The sequence below is a fragment of the Athene cunicularia genome (genome assembly GCF_003259725.1).
Source record: "Athene cunicularia isolate RWA chromosome 21 unlocalized genomic scaffold, athCun1 chr21_part1, whole genome shotgun sequence".
In the NCBI taxonomy this organism is placed as follows: Eukaryota; Metazoa; Chordata; class Aves; order Strigiformes; family Strigidae; genus Athene; species Athene cunicularia.
In genome coordinates this window covers 7329891-7354825 of record NW_020799127.1, presented here as the reverse complement: position 1 = coordinate 7354825, position 24935 = coordinate 7329891, and the positions used below count along the sequence as shown (strand labels likewise).

General features: G+C 39.3%; 1 protein-coding gene across 3 annotated transcripts in view; it reads right to left on the bottom strand.

The window, feature by feature from the left end:
• The window catches only part of PLCH2 (phospholipase C eta 2), a 100920-nt gene extending 78486 nt beyond the window's left edge, over positions 1–22434 (bottom strand). The window contains exon 1 of one of the 3 annotated variants that reach the window (XM_026862738.1): positions 21989–22434. In XM_026862738.1, the coding sequence (XP_026718539.1) occupies positions 21989–22100 (112 nt within the window). In that variant the 5' untranslated portion in view covers positions 22101–22434. The remainder of the gene's footprint in view (positions 1–21988) is intronic. The other 2 variants (XM_026862739.1, XM_026862722.1) reach the window with 2 other exon arrangements.
• Positions 22435–24935: the final 2501 nt, after the last annotated feature.

The following is a 24935-nucleotide window of genomic DNA, read 5'->3' as shown; positions in this document are numbered from 1 at the left end:
CCAAGTCGATTTTATTATATAAAGTAATTGCATTCATTTGCCCTGTCATCCATAAGCAGCTCCATGACACCTTCCCCAAGAGCTTGCCTCTACAGACGCAGACTCATCCCCGCTCACAGGTCCCTCCCGCTGCTGTCCGAAGGGCACCGGGAGGACTGCAATTCCCTGGGCGCTGTGGGGTTTTGGTCCTCAGGTGCCAGGTAAAGGCCTGCTCAGAGAATGTGTTGTGCCTGTCTTCAGTCTTTAAAAGGCAAACATTCATGAGAGAAGCTGCTGCTGTATCAGACATGCACGTGTAGATACAGCCATTGCTGTACTAATTCTAATGCCAGAGAATTAGTGACATGTTGTCTTTAACACACATACTGTCATGAAAACACAATTAAAGGTGACAATATTTTTATCTTTGCTATTTATGAATAAAACCCAGCACTAAAAGAACTGATTGTACCTCAGTTCCTGTCAATCACACTCATGCTACCACTACCACTTGCTCTGTACAAAAATATGAGAAGCAGAAATAGACCTGTGTTCCAAAATCTTAACTCAGAATGTTGGTCTTTCACAGACAGGCTTTAAGTTAGAAATGGAAGAGACTCAGGAATGAAACCAAGTTCCTTTCCAAGAACCAATAAGTGTGCCAAAGTCTTACTCTGATTTACCTCCTGAAAGGAACCAAAGACTCAGCCATGAAACAAATGCAGGCTAGCACAGACAGATTTAAAACATATGGGACTGGAAATTTTTGTTCCAAAACTCCCTTTTTTTTTTTTTTAGTAATTATATTTATTCTACTCCTGTTAAAAGTCTGTAACAACTACATTTGCTCAGATCATCCAGCACCACTTCTTTCAGATATCAGAAACCCCAGTGGACAGCATTGCAGCAGAGAATTGTGAAAAGACTAGGGAAGGTTTTCTTTCATGATTTTCACAAAGGAAAGTGCCCAGAATAATTCTGGGTCAAAACGTTTTGTTTCATCAAAATAGTTACTGACTTAAAAAGCACATGATATAGTAATATATATTAAGTATTATATACACTTAGTAGTATATAATCTATATATGGTATTAGTAATATATAGTATATAAACTACTAATGTACACTATATACTAATATATGTATAAACTTAAATGAGATGTTTCAAATCAACCAAAAAATCTTCACGTTTTGTTCCAAAACCAAAGAAACAGGTTTATTTGAACATTCTGCGAAATACTTTTGTACTCACACAAAAAAATAAACAAAAAAATTCAACTTTACAACAAGATATGTCACATTTGGTGAAACTCCATTGATCCAAAATGAGTGATTTGATTTAAGTTATTTTATCCATCTCTAGTTTAGATGTTTACTATAAAATTCTTCTGGACCTGCTTTGAGTCTTGAAGTTAACAACAGCTGGTCTTTCCAAGTACTAATACCTGAGGGGAGACAGACAGATCTACATAAACCTGAACCGAAATCCAACAGAGCTAGTGAGAGGGTTCAACAGACGGGAGTTTAGGCCTTGCCAATCCCAAGCATGAGGGCTGTCCTACAAATATCGCAGAGATGCTGTAATTCATTGCTTCACACAGGATCTTGCTGCAAGTTAAATCTCTACATATATATCTCTGCATATTACTGCTAAATTAGAACTACTGTCACCCCTTTTAGCTACTTCACACTAATTAAACAAAAGGACAGAGTTCCATTCTTTTTATTAGGCAGTCCGAGCACCAGAAAAATAGCCTGCATGCAGCAGCTTCACCGTTCTTCGTGACATCTTGTAACTTTGTTTGCTCTGACCTCTCAGGCACAGCCCTCAAACTCCAGCATCAGTCTTTGTTACTAAAAAGCTGAGCTTAAAGGTGACCAATGGCCCCAGTGTATGAAAAAACCCTACTCCTTAAGGGAAACCACTGCCCTTAACAACCCCGTGAATTTAGTCTCTCCTCACTGTCCACAGACCATGGTTTGCTCATTCTTGGTGATAAATTATGAATGCCCCCCTATACGCATCTGTTACTCAAATCACCAGCTAAATAATGTATGAATAAATTAAGAGACTCCTCTGAGGGGAGGGAACTGTGGGGAACTAAACTTTGAATCATGTGCTACAGCAGCAAGCATCAAAGCTTTACTAGCAGGTTTGACCCCAGCTGGGTTTTATTTTTTAAAAAGGGCTAGAACTAACCTCCTCTGAACATGAATGGCTGAACAGCAGGGACACGCCATGAAAGCTTGCCCAGAAATGCAGGGAAAGATGAAATCCCAAATGAAAAACTTGCCAGAAGCACACGGGTATCAAAGGTGTACACTATCTTGTATCAGTCTGAACTGGGACAGAAGGTCACAAGAATTACCACAAGTATTATGCCTTGGCAGTTAATTCCCACTAACAAAGACAGTGTCCTAGTTCAAGAGAACTGATGCAATTTGAAAATACAAAACTCACAAATAAAACAAAAGGTGAAGAAGGGCTGCTCAAGGAAGATTCTAAGCTCATAATAAGCTTAGAATGACAGAAAATTAGAATAAAAGACAAGTGGGAGGACTTAACAATATTCCCCTAATGAAGCCACAGCCACACAGCTACACCTAGTAAGATCATTAACTTTGTTATTCTTAGTTCATTATGAGGCAAATTTATAAACTCATGTGCAAATAATTCATAGTTCCTCTTATGCAGAGATCTTGCTGCTGCTTCAGGCAAAAAGAATCTGCATTAAAATACATCTGCAAAACCGTATTTCAAAACAATACCTTTGGAAAGGGGAAAAAGGGAATTACCATACTGCGACAACCGAGGTATATTCCTGGATCATCCAATTAAAGCTTGTTAGACCAAAGTTTGAATGAATTTGAAACGAACCAAAATTTGCCTAACAGATCAAAGGATGAAGGGCGTGTTCTAGTGTCATGAAGAGAAAGAAAAGGGAATTAGTTTCATCCTCAGATGCCTTATCTGATTACACTTTGTATCCAAGGAGTCAAAGTAACCAGTATTATCTGGAATTACTTGTTTTAGACAATCTCTGATGCATTACTAAAGATATCTGATCATATAGCTGGCATGCTGAACTCCCTACCACATTCTATAGATAAGCAATTTTTCTTTCTTCATCCGTGTAAGTTGAGCTTGGCAGCACTACTTCTAGTTTCATCCCATGGAACAGAAAAGCTTCATTACATTTAACAGATCCAGCAAGCCAGTCTTTAAATCCATTTACTATACCCATTACCTTAATATTCTGCCCTTTTCTCAGGATGCAATCTCCTGATTTACACCAAACAAGATGAACTGTTACCTTTTAAAGGTTTGTGACAACAAAACTCGTGCACCACAATTCCAAACTCCTAATGGATGCAGATGGCCCTGGGAAGCAGCATTTAAACTGTACTTTTCCTCTCAGAAGCCTTCATTGACAGAAGTTCCATCAGAGGCACATTTGACTACTCCACCTGAGTTATTTCAAGTTTATGACCAGTCAAAAACAGAATAATGATTTGCAACAGAATAATGACTTAAGGATACTTCCACTGTAACATTTTCCATGTGCATGTTGATTCTTTTATACATTTGCAGCACTCCCAAACCTCTAGCCTGTTAGAAATCATTACATAACAGCTTCACATCTCCCTCGATGCTAGTGCTCATTGTCTGTCCTTGTAAAACACCTTCCTCTCAGAATCTTTAGAAAAGGTAACTTATCAAGCCTTGCTGTCCGCAGCAAATGAAGGATTCGTACCCAGGGAATCAGTTTCCCTCCAAGACAGACATGGGAAAGCACTGAGGGGAAAGTGCCTACCACCTGTAAGCATTTTTTCAGACAAAAGCAAGACCAAAAAGAATGTTACATTGCACCTGCAGGGAGAAGATTTATTAGCAGACAAAAAGGCTTACAAAACCAAGGCACCTCTAGCACCAGTTCCAGAAGGAAACAGGGTAACCGTGACAGTTTCCATACTACTGCTGGGTTGCCTGCTTTGCAAAATGGGACCTTACAATGGCAAAAGAATACCAAATCATGTTAAACCCGCCCGTCTACCTTATTTAGCCACTGTATACAAATATTTGTAGATTAATAAAGCCAGATTTACTATTTCTCCAATCCTGAAAGAGAAAGCAAAAAAATAAATTGCTTTATACTATTACCATAAACTGACAGAAGCCAAAGCCACAGGTGGCTTCTGAGCAACAGCACTGACAAGATGACCAGTTAATCCAAAATGTTTGCAGCCTGATCAAAAAAAGTCTATCTGGTGCTTTGTTGTTGCAGTTAAATCAGTGACATGTATTGCTCCCTGGCAACATACACATTATTCATAAACTTCATAATGCAGTTTCCTGAGCTACATCTGGAGGCTGCTTTTTCCTCAACACTAGATGGAAGAGTAAGGAAACTTAAGACACCATAGGTTTCATCTGTTGCTAAAAATCACATCTCTTACTAAAGATGTAGCAGACACGATCTGTTTAATGGCCACTACTCCTCGTTTATTTTAAAAACGAGTAGTCAAAAAATACAGGCACACTCTCAGACTAAACATGAAAGCAGCTGTAGGATTCAAATTCATTTAAACTTCACCAGAGTGATAACATCCAAGAGTTATGCTGTCAAACCTTCTACAGAGCAGTTAACGGGGCATTCATGGAATTTACAGGTTTCATGAATCACTGTATAGCAGAGATACAGAAATTAGAAAATAGGATTTCAGATTCCAGATCTTACTCTATAATTTCAACATTCAAACTGAAATGTTCAATTTGAAAATAATTTCACCTTTCAATTTCAAATATTAACTTTGGGGTAAAAGTTAAAGCCATCACCTCACAATATTATTCCTTAGAAATGATGAAATGAGTTTAGTTTGGAAGGGACCTCTGGAGATTATCTAGTGTAGCCACCTGCTCAGAGCAGGGTTAAAATCCGATTTAGGTCAGGTTGCTCTGTACTGGTTCTGTTGATTTTTGAAAATCTTCTAACATGGAGATTCCACAGTCTCTTCAGGCAACTCGGTGTAGGACTTAACACGCCTTAACCACTGCCGAAGAGGTCCGTGTCCGCCCGTGGTCCCGTCCAGGTCTCCCTGTTGCAGCTTGTGACCTTCGCTTCGTGCCTTCTCAACGTGTACCTCCGAGACCATCAGGACGCACCTTCTCTTGGAGCAGCAACTAGCACCGGAGAGCCGGGATTCCATCCCTCCGCGGCTCTTCTTCCCCGAGCGAGGCCCGTCCCGTCCCCTCACCCTCCTGCCCTGGACTTCACCTGCTCCAGAGACCCGTAACATCTCCCCGAGCGCTGCCGGAGCCTTGGGTTGGAAACATCACCCACGCGTTGAGGAACCAGCACTGGCCTCGGTATTCCATGGGGCCTCAGAAATGGCACTCGTGGGGGGAACAATCGCCTCCCCCGACCCCTGGGTGGCCCCGGGAGCAGTTCGCACACCCCCCCCCGCCGGCGGGACGCGCTGCTGGGTGAATTCACACCGAGGGGAGAAACCCCCCATGGCATTCAGCAGGTTTTGAGGTAGCCCCAGAAAAAACAACCACTGTCCAAGGCAGGCAGAGAAACAGAGAACGGCACGTCTACAGACTGCTTAATCTTCACAGAAACTAGAAATAAACCTTTAATTATCTCACCCTGTAGAGGGGCACAAGAATTCAGTGCACAATCCACCACATGAACTATACATCTTGGACACAAAAAGCTGTGCCAGTGCAAATAGTGCTCCAGGTAACTGCCCAAACCTCCTTACTTTTTTAATTCATCTCATCCATCAAGAGCATAAGCATCACCTGTTCAGATGCTGAGGACAGATAATATTTATTTCTCCATTACAAAAATGAATGGAACAATCTGTCACTGCACCATCGCTTGTCCCTAAATTACTCAGTTAAGCTGCATGTTTCACAACAGAAAAAGGAGCACAGGACCTTCACAACTCACACTTGTTACTTTTATTATTGCCTCAAACTTTGTTCTGAGCAAAGCAGGAAACCTGCATAGCTTGGATGTTACTTGAAGTCAGTCAGCAACTTCTACTGAGAAGTAGAGAGCAAACTGCACTCAGTACCCTCAGCCAGGTCACCTGAACTCACCACAGGACAGAAAATCAGGTTCTAAACCAGACAGTAGAGAACCCAGCACAGACTCGGTGGTGACAGTTACTGGCAAAGTCGCTCTGATACCAAAACTTTATTTTCGTGTCATTGTGGCCATGACATGCAATGCAGAGAATACAGACTTTATTCCTTATCCTACCTGTCTGTAAGAAGCTTGAATCCAACATCAGCTATGAAGAAAAACCTCTTCCAGTGAGGGATTAATCATGAGCATCTCAACAGCAAATGGATGCTAGAAGAGTGGGGTAGGTTATATAAAGCTCACAGAGGAAAATAAAGATGCAAGAAAAGAACTGTTCTGTTGGAAGAATATCCCTAGGTCACCATTTCTGTGAGCACAGAAAGAACAAGAAGGTAGCACTACACCCTGCAAGACAGTTAAGCAGTTGTTCAGTAGAGCTTCCAATAAACTCTAATCTCCCCATTTAACTTTTTCTGAGGACCTGGCTTGCACAGCACCGGAATGCCTGCAGGTGCCTAGAACAGTTAGATGCATTCCATGTGTTAGCTGTAATTTACTTGTCAGTCATTTACTTGACTAATTATCTACTCAAAATGGCTCAGCACACAGGATACCTGAAGTGTTACAACCATCATTAAAGATGTGACAGCTTTATCCTCAAACAGAAAAAAGATACAAGTAGCATCACCCTCTATACAAAGATGCTTTGTCATAAAACATGCAACCGACATGCATCTACAGAACCACAGAACACACACAACACTGGAGGATAAATCCGAGATCTCAACGTGTTAATGGCTCACAGGAACTATGTACCACCGCCAAAGATAAGAGTGACTGCACAATCAAAACTGATCAGCATCACCTACAAGAGTAAAACTACTGTATAATCACCGAGTGCAAGTACATCAGAACTGGGTGGCAGTTTGCATAAATGATTCTATTGCAGATAGCAATGATTAATGGCAGGAGGGAATGATGTGTGGAGTTTAGCACGCTGCACTGTGGTGTAGTCCCTCTTATTTAAAAGCCAACCTTTGTTTCCTCCCATCAGTCAAGTTTGCAAGGTACACTTAAATATAACGTCTATAGCTAATTAAACTGCTCCGAAGTAAATAAATTTGTCAGAGAATTATGAAGTGCTCTATCTTTAGCATTACCAGTTCTCCGAAGCAGTACATATTTCAGTTACAGTAAGTAGAATGGATTTTCATTTACTTCAGAGTCTTTTTATTCATCTAGCTACTACGGCCATAATTAATAAAACATTCCTGCTTAGAGATAAAAGAGCTTTTGGAATGACAGTGCACTGATAAGGTCTAAAAAATATTATCCTCTAAACAACCAGGGTCAAAGAGCTGAATAAATATCTCTGAACAAGTGAGAAAAAAATAGAGTAATGTGATGTTATCAAAGTACTACTAAAAAACAACTGTGCCCATAAGCACGAGTACAATTTATCCTCTAGTGTATACAGTAAAATGAATAAATCCACCTACTGTGCTTCTGCGGTTGGCTTCCTAAATCCATTGTCTTGAAGAAATATTTTTTCAATTGTCTATGTTAGAATGTAAAGACACTCAGCATTTTCCCTCCGTCTTGCTCCCTCTTCTGCAAGTCCCTCTTTCTGTTCGTGTGAGAAGGCAGTTTAAATTTCATCCCATTTATTAGCTCAGTCACTGAGGAATCACTGTCAGTTTTCCGATGGTACAAGCTCCTTTACTGTACACAACACCCGAGGAAGCGGGGGAGAGAAAAGAGGTAGGATTTTATCTAAACTACTTTTTGCTGTAACAATTAACTCTTCAACGACTGACATCTTCCTAGCATCTCCAGTGTCAGTTGACACTGAAATGTCTGTTCCTCTAAGACAACAGGGAATTCTCTATGACAGCTGTTTAATGTTCATGTTCCTTTTATGATTTCCTCTGCTTTTGTCTTCTGCTGCTTAAGAAGGAACTACAGTCAGACAGTGCCACAGCCATGATTTCTTACAACCATGAGGTGTCTCTTCAATTCTGCCAGAGTGATTAAGGATCACAAATCCTAAGAAATTTAAGTTTACTGTGATCCCCTGTCACTAACAGCTTCTGAAACTTCTAGAGATCTCTAGTAGAGATTTATTCTCCACCAGCTAATGCTTGCTGCTTCTTCTTCAGATGGAGTATTTAAAATCTCTGAGCCTCAACAGCCAAAATAACAGAACAAAGTTATTCGCAAAGAAAACAAAATTCACTGCCTCTAGAAAAATTAAAAATGGATGCACCTGTATACACCACTTTCATCCCCAAACACTTAAGTTTTCAAGGTAGCAGAACAGAACCATTTTTGTTCCTTGGCTGTGATTTTACAGTCATGTAAAAAAGGACGATCTTGCTCCACTTCTCTCAATCACCTGCTCTAATAAAGAAATACAGTTTAGTAACGTCACCCACTAGCCAGTTCAGTGTAATCAACCAGGACTGCAAAGGTTTTACAGGTTTAGTGTTTTTCTGGGAGTACTGTATGCTCTGTAGATATCTGCATCTCTTAAGAGAGTTTTAACTTTTTTGTCCCTGTCCACAGTAAAACTTTTCTAACCATTTTCCTCTGGAGGACAGCATGCTGGATTAAGTGCAAACCTTTTTTCCGCCACCTCTGTCAAACAGTACTTTGTTGTCCATCTATTCCTTATTTCTGGTAGTAAATTATAAGAACAAAACCTGTTCTGCAGTCATGCATCTGAATGCCTGTGATTCTAACAATCATCATTCTGAACTTTCATTAAGCTCCACTTCCTGACTTCTAAGCTTGATCTTGACAGTAACCCAGCTCCTACATCTGCCACTATTACAAAGACTTGTCCTGTGTGAGAGCACACTTTCCTGGAATGATTTTCCTCGATTTTCACTAATGCTCTTGCACGTTCTAAGTATCTGCATATGTAAGCACAAGGTTCATTCACTGTGACATAAACCTGAAGTTTTTTCTTCCTTGGATCCAATCACAAATCCCACTAGCCTACAAGAAACCAACACTCCCCCTTCTGGGTCAGTAAGAGATACACCAGACTTAAAGGGATTAGGATGGTCTCCAAACTGATGCAGTGTCTTCTGTCTTCTCCTTTACTGAGCCAACTGTCTGAAACTTCAGCATTTCAGGGAAGGAAAAAGATTATTACTACAGGGAAATATCAAGTGTTCCTGGCAAGTGGTAGAGTATCAGATTCAATTATTTCATCCACTGACTATAGTCCAATTACTATCCAAAAGAGAAAAAAAAAATAATAATCAAACGATACCTTCTGAGTGGTTTAAATAGTTGGCTTCAATTCTCCATTAAATTTTGGAATGGTTAAATGTCCATGGCCTTGGACATGGTTAAGCGAGTATTAGTCAGAGAACTCTTCCATTTAGTTATGGAAAAAGGCAAAATGAAATATTAAAAACGTGATTTATATCTATCTTATTGTTTCACAATTATATATTTCAGTGGAATACAGTACTTAACACTCAAATATTTAAAAGCATGAAAAGAAAAAAGTTTTAAGTACAAGGAAAAGGTACACAGGCAGATCGACATGATAACATGTAAAATTCAGTAAAACACCAAAACACATTCTAATATACTCAGATCCTTGGTGAGTTTATTGTGTGAACCTTGGCTTTTTATTTCCTCCCAGAGAAGTATCTCCCAAACTTCACCAATATCGAAGGAAGAGAGGAACTTGTTCAGTCCTTTATTTTGTTTTACTATAACTTGTTAACGTTTCTGTATTTAAGATACATAACACCCATAGTAGGCTAAAGGAAGCCTTATTTGTTACTTAAGAGCTGTGTAAAAAAAAACAAACCAAAAAACCACCACAAACATTTCTGCCATCACTGGAAAAGCCAAGCACTTGAGGTGAGCTCCAGCTCTGTAACTACCAACTCTGCACGTTATAGAAGGGTCCTTAGGTCCTCTCTCTGCAAAGGCTCTTACCGAGCTGTTGCACGGCGCTGTTCTCATGTAAGACAACATCCGTCAGGAATTACAGAGGAGAAAGGAGAGAAAAAAAAAAAAGGAACACATTTGCTAGTAGACCTTCTCATCATTAGAAATAACATTTGTTTCTCTCAGCAAGAGCATCTACACCAACGGAGAAGGATATCTTTCTCACAAAGATCTGTTTAACCATTTAAGATATTTTTGGCTTATACTCCTGAAGCTCAAGCATTCAAACAAACAATATGGCTCCCCATCATTGCAAGCATGATCCTTGAGACTCATTCTGATCACTAGCTAAGGAGTCTGTCTCACACCGAGGGAAAAAAAACCAAAACACCAAACCAAAACCTTAAAATATTGCCAAAAATAATCTCATTCACTTTTCCCTATAAACCATGCACAACTCCTCTATTCTGTGCAGAGCATTTTCAGCATATTAAAGACCCATAATGGAACAGCTTCCCTACAGGGGTTTAACTCATGGTTTGTATCTGAGATCATGAGTTCAAACGTAGATTATTCTCTTTTTTTCTTTTCCTATATAGCCAAAGATGCAGCTGAAGAATGCTGGACTTTCCTAGAAGATAGCAGCAGCCCTACATAAAGCAGTTCCTCGTAATTAACTGTAGAAAACCACTATGATTTCCTTCAGAAGACAACTGAAGTTATTTGTTCTCTCAAGAAACAAAGCATTTGTGTCTCTGATGAAGTATTTAACCTCAGATCGAACTGACAGATAAGACTGTGATGTGAACAAAGATAAAAAGTAAACTGCTTGCAGATGAAGGGCATTCAAATGTTTTGGGAGGAAAGCACTATCCAAAGGCAGGCGGGTTTCACAGTGTCACACAGTCGGGGGGAGCTTGGATTTTCAAGTCATTTGCCAAGCTCCAAATGCAAATCAAAGCCAGACAACAGGCCATGCTGTAAGACAGGAGAGTTGAGTCACTTGGCTACATCTGCATTCAGTGACTTTCAGGGGGGTTAAGTTTACCAGAACTATCAGCAGATACAAATAATTTACTTGTGAGAAAACCTATGAGGGAGAGGCTCAGCTTGTGTTTACAGTGCTTCCAAGAGCAGCATCCTTCTGGGCTGATTTGACTGACAGACTTGTTCACAGCTAATGGCTGTATCTTAAGAACTTCCCACAGATAATGCCAATATAGTTGAACTTTATCAAAGAATACTGGATTCCCCCCCAGTCTTTGACAGACACACAGGCTAAGCACCCATCCAAATGAATGAAAGGAACATATTTTTCCCCTCGCAGCATTATAAAGACTTTATTTTTGATCGTTCCCGAACTGGTTCAGTCAACCCAGAACTTAGTTTACTACCTCTAAACATACTGCACTTACTCTAACCATCTGACTGAGCATTATTTCTACTTATTTCACTAGCTTCTAACAATCAAACTATAAAGAAATGTAACTTCCACGCTACCAGATACTCACACCTGTCAAGAATTTCTATTCTGTCTTGCAACTAGGAGCAGTTTTGAGGCAACACACTAGTAGTTGCCCTAGATAGCAACCACCAAGTGGTGCCAGGTACAAAAGCTCTAGGAATAACAGTACTCTGACAGAACTGGTTGTGAGGCAGCGTGAAACGTTCTAAACCTGCACTCTAGAAGGATGAAGTGAATGTCTGGAGGCTATGTAAATCTGAGCACACATGCAGTGTACTCTCCTGGGATTTCTCTTTCATGGAAGCCTGCACAGTACTGGTCATTTACGGTAGAAGAACCATATTTATGCATCATGCTTTTGTCACGGTACTGCTTATGAGAACTGTTTAATAATCATGAAATGTATATATCTAGCGATAAAAATAGAACTTCTTGTTCCAAAGTCTCCTGTCACTCCTTTTTAGCTAGCTTCGTGCACATGATGCCAGCTTAGCATTTGTGCATTTATCCAGTAGATGGCAACAGCGATACGGACAGACCACTGCAGTAGCAATATTCTTACCCTAGACTCTGGAATGTGTGCGCAAACAATGCTGTTTATTCTGCTTGAAGTGTTCCATTTCCCACTACATATTTCTAAAATCTTTACAGGCAGCAACAGGTATACAAGAGAAACAGCAAGAAAACTTAAAGGAGGAGATTTTGGCAGAGGTGGAAGAAACAGAAGGTCACATTCAGGTGATCTAGTTTCTGGCCCATGTTCAACCATAAAAGCTCTTAACACTAGCACACAAAAAAATTAATATGCCTCAGACTTTACCTCAACAAAATAATTCCATTTCTTCCACAAGTGACATAAAAAAATTGTAGTAACGCTGCAGCGGTAGCTCGGATCAGGCAATACTATGATATCGATAGCATGTCACTCAGTTGTTGCAGTCTAAGCCTAAAGAGGGGCTTTGCTCAGCCTCCTCTCCAAGACTGGTTATTTCTGTAAGGACATTATAACTTGCTCACAGATTCTCTAGAGATTATTAATTGTCCTGGAATAATATAATAGTCTTTAGCACCTCAAAAAAGGGAGTCGGAGTTTGATTTCTGCTCATTAGAAGATTTAACCCAAACCTGCCATTTTTTACTTTCCTTTTCAAACTTTAAATGAAGGCCTGATGATTTTGAGTTACAGAAATCAAAATCTGAGATGCAGATATCTACTATAAAGCTAACATATAGCTATATCTACATGTGTAGTACACTGCTTTTTCTCTCCAGTACAGAAAAACTTCCGATTCTGCAGAGATCAGGCAGTACATTTAATCTTGCTTTCACTAGTTAACTTCTACAGAACAAACAGAGCTAGCATATAAACCGACTATCCCAGTAACTCTCCCCTTTTTATTATAGTCGCATGACTTCAGTAGCACACAGCAAAGAAAGGTGAGGCCAAACTGCAATATTCCTACTGACAGTGGAGAATGACCCAACAAATCAGACCTTTAGGTTTTCTGACAGTTTCGCAACCTTCCATGCATTTATCCTAACAGAACTCCACGAAGACAAAGACAGGCATTTATTAGCATTTCATGATTCTAAAACCAGATCAAAGGATGTGTATATTGGAGATAACTAACTGAAGACCCTTCTGCTTCATTGCAGGTGTCAAATTTAAAATATTTAGGCTCCTAACTTCCAACACATTTCAGTGGGAATGTCTGTGCCTAAATAGGAGTTAGGAGACTAAACACCTTTAGGCATCTTGGCGCAGAGCCTCCAAGAGCTACATTACTAAAAACCCCAACCAAACAAACCCCAGAAAGAAATTACTCTAAAACGCTTGACAGTTTTTCACTGCCTGCTCAATCTTTTTGGGCTAAATTGCAAGGTTTAAAAAAAAAAAAAAAAAAGCAGCTCATTTGTTCCAAACTAATATCCATAAGAAAACAAATACACATTCTTCAAAGACAGGAAAAAGGAATATATGAATCACACCAGCTGAAGGACAATATACTAATGTTCAGCACAGTCAAAATGAAATGCAAGATCCTCACACAGCTTGGTTCAGATTTACTGTTGAGCTGCTCCTTGTATCATCATTTATCCTAGGGAAAGATCCAAAACAGATACAAAGCAGAACTGCAGTATTGTAAGGCCGCTCTGTAGATAGGTATAGGAAGATACCAGCTGAGAAAGAATCCAGGTTGTAGAGCACTTGCAGTAGTCTAAACACAAGCCAGAAGGTTTAGAGATTGTTCACTTTTGTATCATGAGAGCACAGATCAAGATTAAACCGGACTGAAATATTCCAGATTTATTCTATCGCAATCTTGAAGGGCATTGTGACATGAGTTTTATCTGGTTCATCATGAACGTTATCAGTCTCAAGAAAGGTTTTCATTCAGAGCAGTGCATCAGAGTACTTTTGAACCTTATAGAACTCTCTTGAATTTTAAATTTCAGACACAACAAGATTAATTTTTGCACAAATTGCACAATATCCAAATATACATTAGCTGCTTTACATATCTTTGAGTATCTCTGAACAAAAAAATGTGTATTGCACACAAGCCTGACTTTGTTTAGTTAAATTTGTATGTTTATAAATTTATACGTTTATATGATTCGCAAATCTCTACCCTGCATCAGATGTATGTAATGTATGTATGGAACATGCATATATATATATATAGTCATGAATGTACGGATAAATTAAGAACTCCGGTGCCCTCTACTGTTAAATTGCAGTCAGATATTACCTTCTGTACTGCAAAATGACCTCAGGACTGGAAGTTGCTCATGTCACCAAGTAGTTCAAGATACCTTCTCCTTTACAACACACACTACATTACATAAACAACACAATTTCTTAGAATTCAGTCATTTTGTAACGGGAGATGAAACAGCTCAAAGACTGAATTCTTTCAAACACTTTTTCTTCTAGGACTTTAATGCTACATGAGCACGGACAACAGAAAGCCTTTTTCAAACTGAAAATTGATCCAGTTTCACCATTTCATCAGTCCTCAGATCTGCTCCAGACCACCACCGCGCGAGATGAAAATACATCAGTTTGTGATTTCTCAGGCAAAACACCCACCTAAATATTTGGCTGCTTATTTGCATGTACGTGTCTACAAACAGAACAATTTTTGTTTTTAAAAACTGAAAGTCTGGCTAGAGATTGCCGGTCACGTTCTGAATCTGCATTAGGAAGCAGTAAAAGCCTAATCTCGGAGAAATTCTAGGCTGAAATAAGCTCAAGCAATAATACATCTCAATCTATTTAGCTCTACCGTTCCAAGTCTCGGGGACTGAGGTTCAGAGTGCTAAACCTCAGAGCTGCAGATATGCCTGTTGCAGCACAGGTCTCTTACCAATGTCTACATGTTTACACCTCTTCTGCAAATAAATAGTGTTAATTTGTTACTCACCCAGAAGCCTCAATAGAAATTCACCCAGTACACTACATGCAGAAACGCTTTTGAGCCCTCTGTTTACACACTTTTTAAAAAATTCATGTATTCTAGGACAACTTCTGCCCCTCAAATACACACAAGTTTACAAAGAAATCATGGTCTTACATCCAAGGCACAGAATTTACATGATAGAAATACCACATGTAGGTGAAATATTATTCAGAGAGGGACTGCAGGGGAATTCTCTACCCAGACTAGGAAGCGTCTGCCACCCGGAGCAGGCACATGAGCTGGCTGCTGCACAGATAATCTCTTACTGTCCTCCGTTTGAGGCACAGAGCAAGGATTCAGCTCATCCAGGATAACTGCAAAAAGCAAGCAGCAGAATTTGGAACCTGCTGACTGCCATGCTTGTGTACAGTTCACACAGACAGCTCAATCACCATTTCTCATAGCCCAACTCTAGGTCTTTCTCCAACATTTTAAAATGGTAACCTGACAAAAACCTTTTCCCTCCTATTCTTAGCATGTCTTAGATTACACATCCCTAAATGGAACTAACTGCTATCCAGAATACATAATGAGTGCTAAAAGAACATTTGCCTTATACAACAGATGCTTCACTTAAACAGCCACATCATAAGAGATGTGGCTTTTTTTTTTTTTTTTTTTAATACAAAACCATCTCTAATTTTAAAAATTTCTGTATGCTTAGAGTGGCTTGGGCTTTGGGTTTTTTTGGGTTGGTTTTTTGGCAGGAAAGAGGAAAAATCATTTCAAACTTATTTTCACTTAACTCAGTGTTTCTAGCTACACAAAACTTCCAGGCTTTTTGGGGTCTACATATTGTATTTTGCAGGACAGTTCCCAAGCAGCTGATAACAGTATCCACACGTGTCACTATCTAGAAGATCTTACCATAGTTATTACATTTCTGAATGAAATGAAGTTGAACACCATTATTATTTGTGTTTCAGCACAAGGTAATAAAGATGCAAACATGACTGGGAAGTGTCTGTTGTGCAGGAATAGCAGTTCTCATTTATAAGCAAAATAAGAGACAACAGAAGGATAAAGTGAAGTTAGTAACAGAATCAGAACTTAGGTCTGCTGAGCAGCCCAGTATTATATTCTTAGATTCATGTCTTCATTACAACAGTCCATGGACTCATGAACATTTTAAATTAATGTTAAGCTGACATTGCCAAAGGAAACAATCGTGCATTCTGCACCCTCCCTTGGTCAGTTCTGCCTCTGCAGCAAAAAAAGGACAAACAGCAGCTTGCAGTGTTCGTTACACTACAGCCTTACTCTCCATTCAAAAAGAAAAAAAAAGGTGTTGAAAACATAATTCTTTAAGTGGAGACTATGCAAAAACATCAGGATTTGGTGTCAAAATTTTGTACTATCCACTGTCTATGTAGTACCAAATCAAAGAGAATGACATATTTAAGATTAAACACTTGGGATAAACAGTGTGTCTTTTCAGATTCGATTCAAACTGCATCAACAAGAAACAAACCCAAAGCAATATCCATTCTTCGGTCACTCACTAATACGTGCAGAACTAGAGAACCACAGTATCAGTTCACATTCTATTTTTAACTGATGGGCAGTTTCACAGAAGTTTAGCTTTAATTCAGGTTACTTTCAGACAGCTGATGCCAATTCACAAAATATCACTCGTGTGTCTGTCCTTCAGCTAAACTTGTATCATAGAATCCTTTGGGCTGGAAGAGACCTTTAGAGATCACCTCGGCCAAGCCCCTGCCATGCCAGAAGCACTGCTCCTGTAGACAGGCAGCATGTTAGAGCCACATGCTGAAGGCCATCTTAAGTACTTCTCTAGGCTAATCTGATGTACTATGTATCTAAGCAAACAGGATTTTTGCATGTCTGTGCACAGCACTCTTTCATCAGATTACAAGGGAAAAGTCAGCCTAGACATGCCAAAGCATATTTGAAAAATAGAGGATTACCGAATTTGCCACAAACCTCCTTGATTTTGGATGTTCCCAATGCTGCTGTAATAATGTCGAATCACATTATACAACAAAATTTTGTAAAAGTTAATTGTATGCCACTCAGATTTCATTTTTACACAGAAATCTTTTTTCTGATCTATATACAACCTACACAGAAAAGTGGAATTTTTCTTCCAAAAAAAAGCAACAAGTTTTGAAAACTGTCTCAGCTAATGAAAAACACTCAGAAAACTGTAGAAGAATGCTAAAAGTTTCAAGCCATCTAAGAATAACAATGATGGTACAGAGTAGATGGTCAGTAGCTACCATACCATGGGACCAAGTGACCAATTGAACAGTATTTCTGTAACCGCATGGATTTATTCCAGCTAGGGATTTAACTCTTTAGATCCATCCTTTCCTACATTTTCTTGGAGATCTGTTCACCCAAATAAGAAAGCTGAAGCGTTCCGTTTGACAGCACAGGCTTGATAAAGCTGAAAGAGTAGGCTACTCATCAGTATTATGATCACTCCTGTGTAGATCGCTTCGCATGCATTAGAATACAAAGCAAAATAAGAGCTGTCAGAGCACTACGCAGCATTTAAACTGAGCCATATAAAGAGTTAATGAGGGAGTTAAGAACTAACTCAAGTGGGTGTTCCGAACAAGTCTGCAAAGGGATTCCTGAGCTGCAGACCAGCTTTTGTTTAGGTTCAGGCCCACTTGCACTGGAATGCTGGAAGTGCTGCACGGGCACAATGAAGACTTTCTCTCCCTCCAGCTATTTCTGCCATTTCTTTGCACTTTGTCCTACGTGGGCACACTGATGGAGCTTTATGCATAGAAGTATGTAATGGACAATTCTTGTTCAGGAGGCCACAAATTACAATTCATCCTACAAGTAAAAAGTAGGTCCCTAAAAGTCAGTTTATATGATATAGCAATAACCAGAGCATACCATCTTACTTCTGTAGTGCCAGGAAACACAAATGATGCAATATGCCTATCTGCCTCTATATTTCTGCACTTTACTTTTTCACTCACCTTACAAGCCAATTTATAAGAAAGAACTAGAAAAAAAAAAAATCACTGTTGGTGTGATCTGCAGGTGAGAGGCAGGAAACAGTTTCTGTAAATGTTTTTCTTTTCCAGTTGACACACTATAATAGTAGTACTGGGGCAGCCTTCCCCTGAGCATATGAATGAGCGTATCTTCATACACTGAGGAACCAGAGAGACCCAAACAGCTTGCAGAGCTGAGGGCAGGAGAGCTCAAGAGTTGTGCAAAGGCAAGAGAGGGCAGTGGAACACTAAAGCCCCCACTACAGGCCTTCCATCCACCAGAGATTTGTCAGCTAAGACTAATACCTTGCAGGAACATCCCAGTTTTGCAAGTACTTCAGCACATGATTCGTTCCATTGCGAGTAATCGTGACACTCAACACAAGCTTCATTTAGCCAGCTGCTCTGGAATTTGCCTAAATTGCAACAACGCAAACAAGACACCACCAGAGGCTCAACAGACTTTTGAAAGAATCAGATTTCTGCAACACTACTGAAAAAAAAATGCATATTCATTTAACACACACCATAGCAAAACTGTAGTTACTGTTTGCAGGAAGTTAAAATTTTATCCATTTCCTTTAGATCACCTTTTCATTTAAGAATATGCTTTATGGTTATTTTTATAAAATAAAAAAGCAGGTATTGGAATAATTTATTTTTTAAAAGATGCTCCACTTACCTGCATAAATTCAAGACTAAATATAGAATAGTTAAGTACTTACTGCATACAGTGAACCCAAGAAGCAGAGTTAGACGATGATCTAACACGATGACTACCTCCACTAGGGAAAAACTAGTATCTCTAAACATACAAGATAATGATAAGAACTAGTGTAATGACAGTTAATTCTGGATTGTATTTTCACTGACAAGCTATTTTTAATACAACAATACAAATATATTCAGCCCAATTAACACTAGTAAAAAATATACATATCAGCCCAAAATTTAAGCCAGCAGAAGGCAAAATTGATTTCACAATAGCTGGAAGTTTGGCCAAAGTGATGAAATTAGTTCCTGCGAGAGCCCAGCCCAAACTTTTAGTGTTGTCTTCTTCATGACCATAGGCAGTAAATGAGAATGTATTTCAAGCAAGTCATGTGTTGAATACACGAAGTTCCGATTAAAATCTTGGGCTAAATCAACTTTTAAAAAGAATTATTTTTAATGCAACAAACCAGCTCCTCCTCCTTCAGATCTCTCCTGTAGCACAAATTCATCTGCCACAGACATCAGTTACACAATTCCCCTCCTCCTACCCAATTTCCAGTCAACACCTGATGTGCAAAATCACATCTGTAATCTACAGAGCTTCCTAAGAGAAGAGTTCATTTTCCTCTGTGCAAGCTGTCAACACGCAAAAAAGAGCAACAGCTAACAATAGTTATTCTTTGAGCTCTGTATCGTTCAGCTCAATTCAGACAACTTCATGGCACAGAGCCACAACCCGAGGCAGTATAAATCCCACTCTCATCAACTTCAAGAAATATTTTCCAGAAGCACTTGAAAGAATCAAGGAAAAAAAAATCTGCAATCGGTTTTGACAGTCTCATCCTATGATGCTAATTTACATTTTTAAAATATGTGGCCCAAAATGTTTTGCTTTGAGAAGAAGGCTGGGTTCTCCTCACTGCTCTTATGGCCTTCATAGCTGCATTCTAGTGCAATGATTCCTCCCAGTTTTCTCAGCATTTAGTGTTCCCTCTGGAAAATATCTGGTAAAGATTAAAGAGTAAAATATTTAGGAGCACTGGGTGCTGCTGAATAGAGGAGCCTGTTGAAAGCCAAAAATAGTTGACAAGTAACTGCACCAGTATCACCCACAAAAAGGATAATGCTGAATTACAGGCTACCACTGCTTGTTTCTTACTAGCACAAATTGCTTTGACAAGAAAAATAATTTTTTGTCTCACAAAAAGATTCAGCATACCTCACTGCCTTCTTAAAAGGAATTCATCTGACACAAACATTTGCTCTTGCAAAGCTGTGTAGACCAAATTCTGTAATTCTTATAAATTGTCTTTTCTCCAACAATCACCCTCCCTCTTAAAACCACTGATGATTTCAGTCAAAAGACTTTTCTATTTTAGGACCAATGACCGGCACGAGATGTTTCAGAGATCTATGGAAATAAAACTTGCAGTGCCAGATATGAAAATATGTATCTCTCTCCTCCTGCTAGATATAATCCTGATCTCTACTAGTTCCTGGATTAAACCCTAAAAAGGAAGCTTAAATGGGATATGATACCCTTAATAAATGGCAGATCTAATTTCTACCTATATTCAAAAGCCAGTTCTTGCTGGCCATCTTCTGTCTACTGGTCTTGCAAAGAAAAGTGATCCACATTCCTTTTAAATTCCAAGACTTATCTCTTAAACCATCAAGACTTTAAGACTTCTAATTTTTTTTCCTCTCCTGTGTTTATGTGTCTGGTCAGCTTCATTTTTACATGTTTTGTATCCAATCTACATTAATTGCCAAAGGGAGCTACAAGCCACCAAATTACTATCCACTGAAGATATTCCAGCTAATTAATTCATCTCTCAGAAAAACATCACTGTTAGTCAGCATTGGGAGGCAGCTAAAAATGCAATGGTCAAATTTAAAATGGGCAGGCTTGCATTCTTTCAGAAGAGTGTTGACTTTTATTAGCCACATTTTCAAACTAAACCAGATACCCATTATCTGTTGGGGACAAGAAGGGGTAAGAATAAGAAAACAGACTACTATTGGGTTGCCACTGCATTTGGATATGGAAACCTAAAAGCAGGAGCACGGTTTCTATGTGCAGCTGCTTAGTTTTATATTTGAAAATCTTATGTTCAAAATATGGTACTTTTCAAACATGTAGACCTTACATTCTTACAGATACAATGGAAGTCACACAGCAAGGAACACAGATGCATCTGCTGGTTTCTGTGAAGGCACCAGTGTTCTGATTCTCTGTTAACAAATCACAGATGATAGGCACATCATCCCTGCTTTCAAAATTTCCTTAACTTGGGAGTAGAAGCCAGTTTCCCATCTATTTAAGTGCATCTCAAAAACACACTGATCATTTATTCAAGAATAAATGTCACTAGTTATGTGAAGATACTATGCTGCCTATCATGTCTTGGGAAACATTGGTAACAGAATCATAATCTTATGATATCATGAAGCAAAAAGGTTCATAACAATTCATGCTGTCCTTAATGGCACTGAAAAAGCAAGTAGTTCCTTCATGCAAAGTAGTTTATAAAATACACACATAAATTTCACCCTCCGTTAAAATCACCAAGGAATTAATTGTTTTAAGGGAGAAAAGAGTTAAGGGTCAGGGGATTAGTCTAGGAGTCAGTTTAAAAGAGCTAAAAAAAGCTTGGTTTTAATCATATCTTTCTGCATGTTAGAGGGTTTGCTACTAGTAGGTGAACACAACACTGTGCTAACAAACAAATAAAAGCAGCTTGAACCTTCCTAAGACTGCAAATGCAAAGTTCATCATGCAGAACCTCCAGTCTAAGAATATGTGATGCTAAAATTTTAGGGATTCTACACATAAAGGACCTTTCCCATGACTCAAATGTCCAAGACTGTGTGTACAAGCAAGGTCTTAAGGAAGATTGATTCAGAAATACCCTATTGTATAAGGCAATATTCCATTAGTTAGTTAAACTTGCTACAGGTTTTGCTTTCCAATACCCCCTCATGTAATTACCAGCCTATATCAGATATTTACAGTCTCATATATGTCATCAGCTACTGGGACAGGTCAAACACAGGCCAGAGTAACTCTTCGTTGTTTGGGGGCGCTTTTTGGTGGATTTTATTTTTGTTTTGGGTTTTTCTGGGGTTTTGGGGGCTTTTGGTTTTGTTTTTTGGGGGGTGGTGCGTGCGTGTTTACACTTCACCTAAACTCCAGTCATCAAGCCAACTACATAGCAAAAAGGCACTTGAGGAATATACAAGCACAATTCCCTCAAACAAATTTAAGGAAAACTGAAGTCCCGTATGAAATCTCAATACAATAAATGTAAATTGGGAGAAAAATAAAGTATTTTCAATACAAACTGTTAGATGAAAGGACGGTAAATTTTCACTTACCTATTGTGATGATGTTCGCAGAGAGGAAATGGAAACAGTTTCCATCATGGCGCACGAGTTCTTCTCTTTGCATCAAATCCCCTGCTACAGATTTTGGAGAAGTCAGAGCCATCGCAAGCTTTCAGAGCAGCCCAGCAACAGTGCTTGCTCCAAGTCAAACAACGTATTTCAGAACAGATATCTGCAGAAATACTCAGTTGAGTAATAAAAGTATCTGAGAAAAATCAAGAATTTCAGGATGTTGCTGGCTTACTTCGGAAGTCACAGTGAGTGCTTTCTCTGGGATTCCATATTCGGGAGACTGTCCTGATTTAATCCTGCTGACACATATTCCATGCATTGAAAAACAGAATTTATAGCATCAGTGTGGAGAAAACTACCACTGAGCTCAGTCTTGACAGAACAGATGTGATGGTTCTTCCCAGGAGCAAAGCAGTTACAAGTATTCAGTGTAACTTCCCAGAGTCTCTTCCATGCTGCAAGCCTGCAGAAGATAATTTTTTAAAATAGAAGTTGCTTTAGCAGTTTATTATACAGGATTTACTACAGGAACATAGCTAGATGACATACAATGGACTGACCTCAGCAGTTGTTTATACCTAGATAGCTCCTCACATATCAGAAGACACTGACTCTTCTTCCCCTCACCCCAGTATTTTCTATAACCATAGAGAACAATGCTTTTGCCAGCAGCAACTTCTCCAGAAGCCAGACTATGCGTGCTCGGTTTAATTTTTTACATATATACACACACACACACACACACACAGATACACAAACACTTAATCATTCTACAGAATAAGTGAACGTATCAGCTATATTCCCAAAGGGCAGCTTTGAGAACTATGTTGTGATGTTGGCTTGTTCATTCAGTTCTGTCTCTCACCCTTTAAAGCTGCTCTTTTTCTCTTACAAACCATCAATTGTCTCCATACTACACATCTTCATCGTTGTCTGGCATGCTCTTTCCCTCTTCTTCCCTATCTGCACTGGATACAGAAGACTGACCTTTCCAAAACTTTCAGAAGGATACCCTCCTCGGAGAAAGAAGGTCAAAGGCTCACTGCAGAACAGCAATCACACACGACAGAAACCTTGTGCTGGTAACTGTTTGAATCTATGGGAGTCTCCTTCTGTTTGTAATTACAAGTTGAGTTGTGAAACATTGCCCTAACATGTTTTGTTGTGAAAGCACAGATCCAGTTTGACATTATTTTAAGAGAAAGGGCAATGAGGAATCACTGTTAATTTACAGTGAGTAGAAACAGAGAGGGGTTTGAGACATTTCTAGCAAAAAATGACCAAGATGTCCCTCTTTCAGCATCTGCCAGTTTGAAGTTGTGCCTCTCTCGTCGTCTTTGGTCCCTTATTCAGCTTCTTTGGGAAGTCATTTCCTCTCTAAGACTATCTTTTCACCAAGCCCCACCTTTTCCATTCTCTGTCTTGTCAAAATCTCCTCTGTTGAGAAGGAGCGTGTCAGTCAATGAAGTAATACCCATACACAGAGCCAAATGCATAGCAGCTGCATTTATGGGACAGTAGTGCTTCGCAATATTCATCCTGTAGAAATTCAGTATCACTGAAATCACTCATTTCCACATTTAAACGAGAAATATCTCAAAGGGTATCCTGTGGCTCTGAAATAATTTTGGGCATATCAGAGGGTGAAATTCATGTGGCGAAGGATATGTTTATTAAAAAGCACTGCTAGAGTCACCAAACCCAAAATTATCAATTTAGGACAGGTTTTACAAACTGACTACATTCAAAGGGGAAGAAGGTAATATGTTATCAAAGATACAACCTGTCCCCCCCAGTACACATCCTTGTACATGTTGTCATCTGCCTCCATTATTGTATCCCTTCATCATTGTCTGACATACACATAATTAGTTAAAAGAATACAGAGCAAACAGTCTGCTCTAGAGCGAACAAAAACAATTCCTGCGTTTCTACGTATTCATTTTGTACATCTCAAATGTTTTTTCTTTTAAGTTAATCCTCAATACCAAAAATATATTTACATACACACACAAAGATGACTTGCCAAGGCTCATTCTAAGCTTTTCTATTGTGTCTGTACTTTTCACCAGACCCTTTACTGAGGCACATTTCTGACACTTTTTGAAGTCCAGCCACAACTCTTCAGCTTTTAGGACTACTTGCTCCTACACATAAGCTGTGTCTTCCATGACACCAGAAAAAAGTTAAACATTCACAACCCTTTCTTGGCAATACACACCATTATAATACTGGGGGTGCACCTCTTCCTGCAGTTCATTTGAGGATGTTCCAATGAAACTGAAACTGTTTCTTTTGGCTTTATCGATCTGGTAAAAAGAAGTTATTAGCACTACTACATCTTCAGTATTCTACTATGAGTATAATAGGGATGGTATAGCAGCTTGCTGAACTAATACTCTGCATGTTGAGGAGTAGGAGGAACAAGGTGCTTGAAGCAAGGTGGTGTCAAACACAGCAGATACCAGACTCAACTCAGCAGCAAGCCTGAGTTATCTACCAATAGAATTTAGGGGAAGATACCAACTTTTGGATGCAACTCACTGCCCGTATAAAAGCACCTAATAAACCAGAATACTAATTCACAACTGTAGTCTGCTCTCATGACCAGCCTGTAAAAGCATGTCGATTGATCTATTGATGTCACTCGTATTTTCAGATGCAGCTGTCCGCATGACAGCACCTGGTTACTAACTGCTGTCTCCTCAGCACGATGGAGTTTGCAAACAGAACCTCACACCCAGGGTTAATTTCTCTTTTGCGTACAAGGTGACAATACGAGAAACTCATCCTACAGCCACTGGTTGACTTCTGTCTCCCAGGCTGTCTGCTAAATGCTGCTCTAACAGAAGGTGAACAGTGCCAAAACTCTTTTGCGCGTATCAAGTCTATAGCACTTTCTAGACACTACTGTGGTTTTACTGGC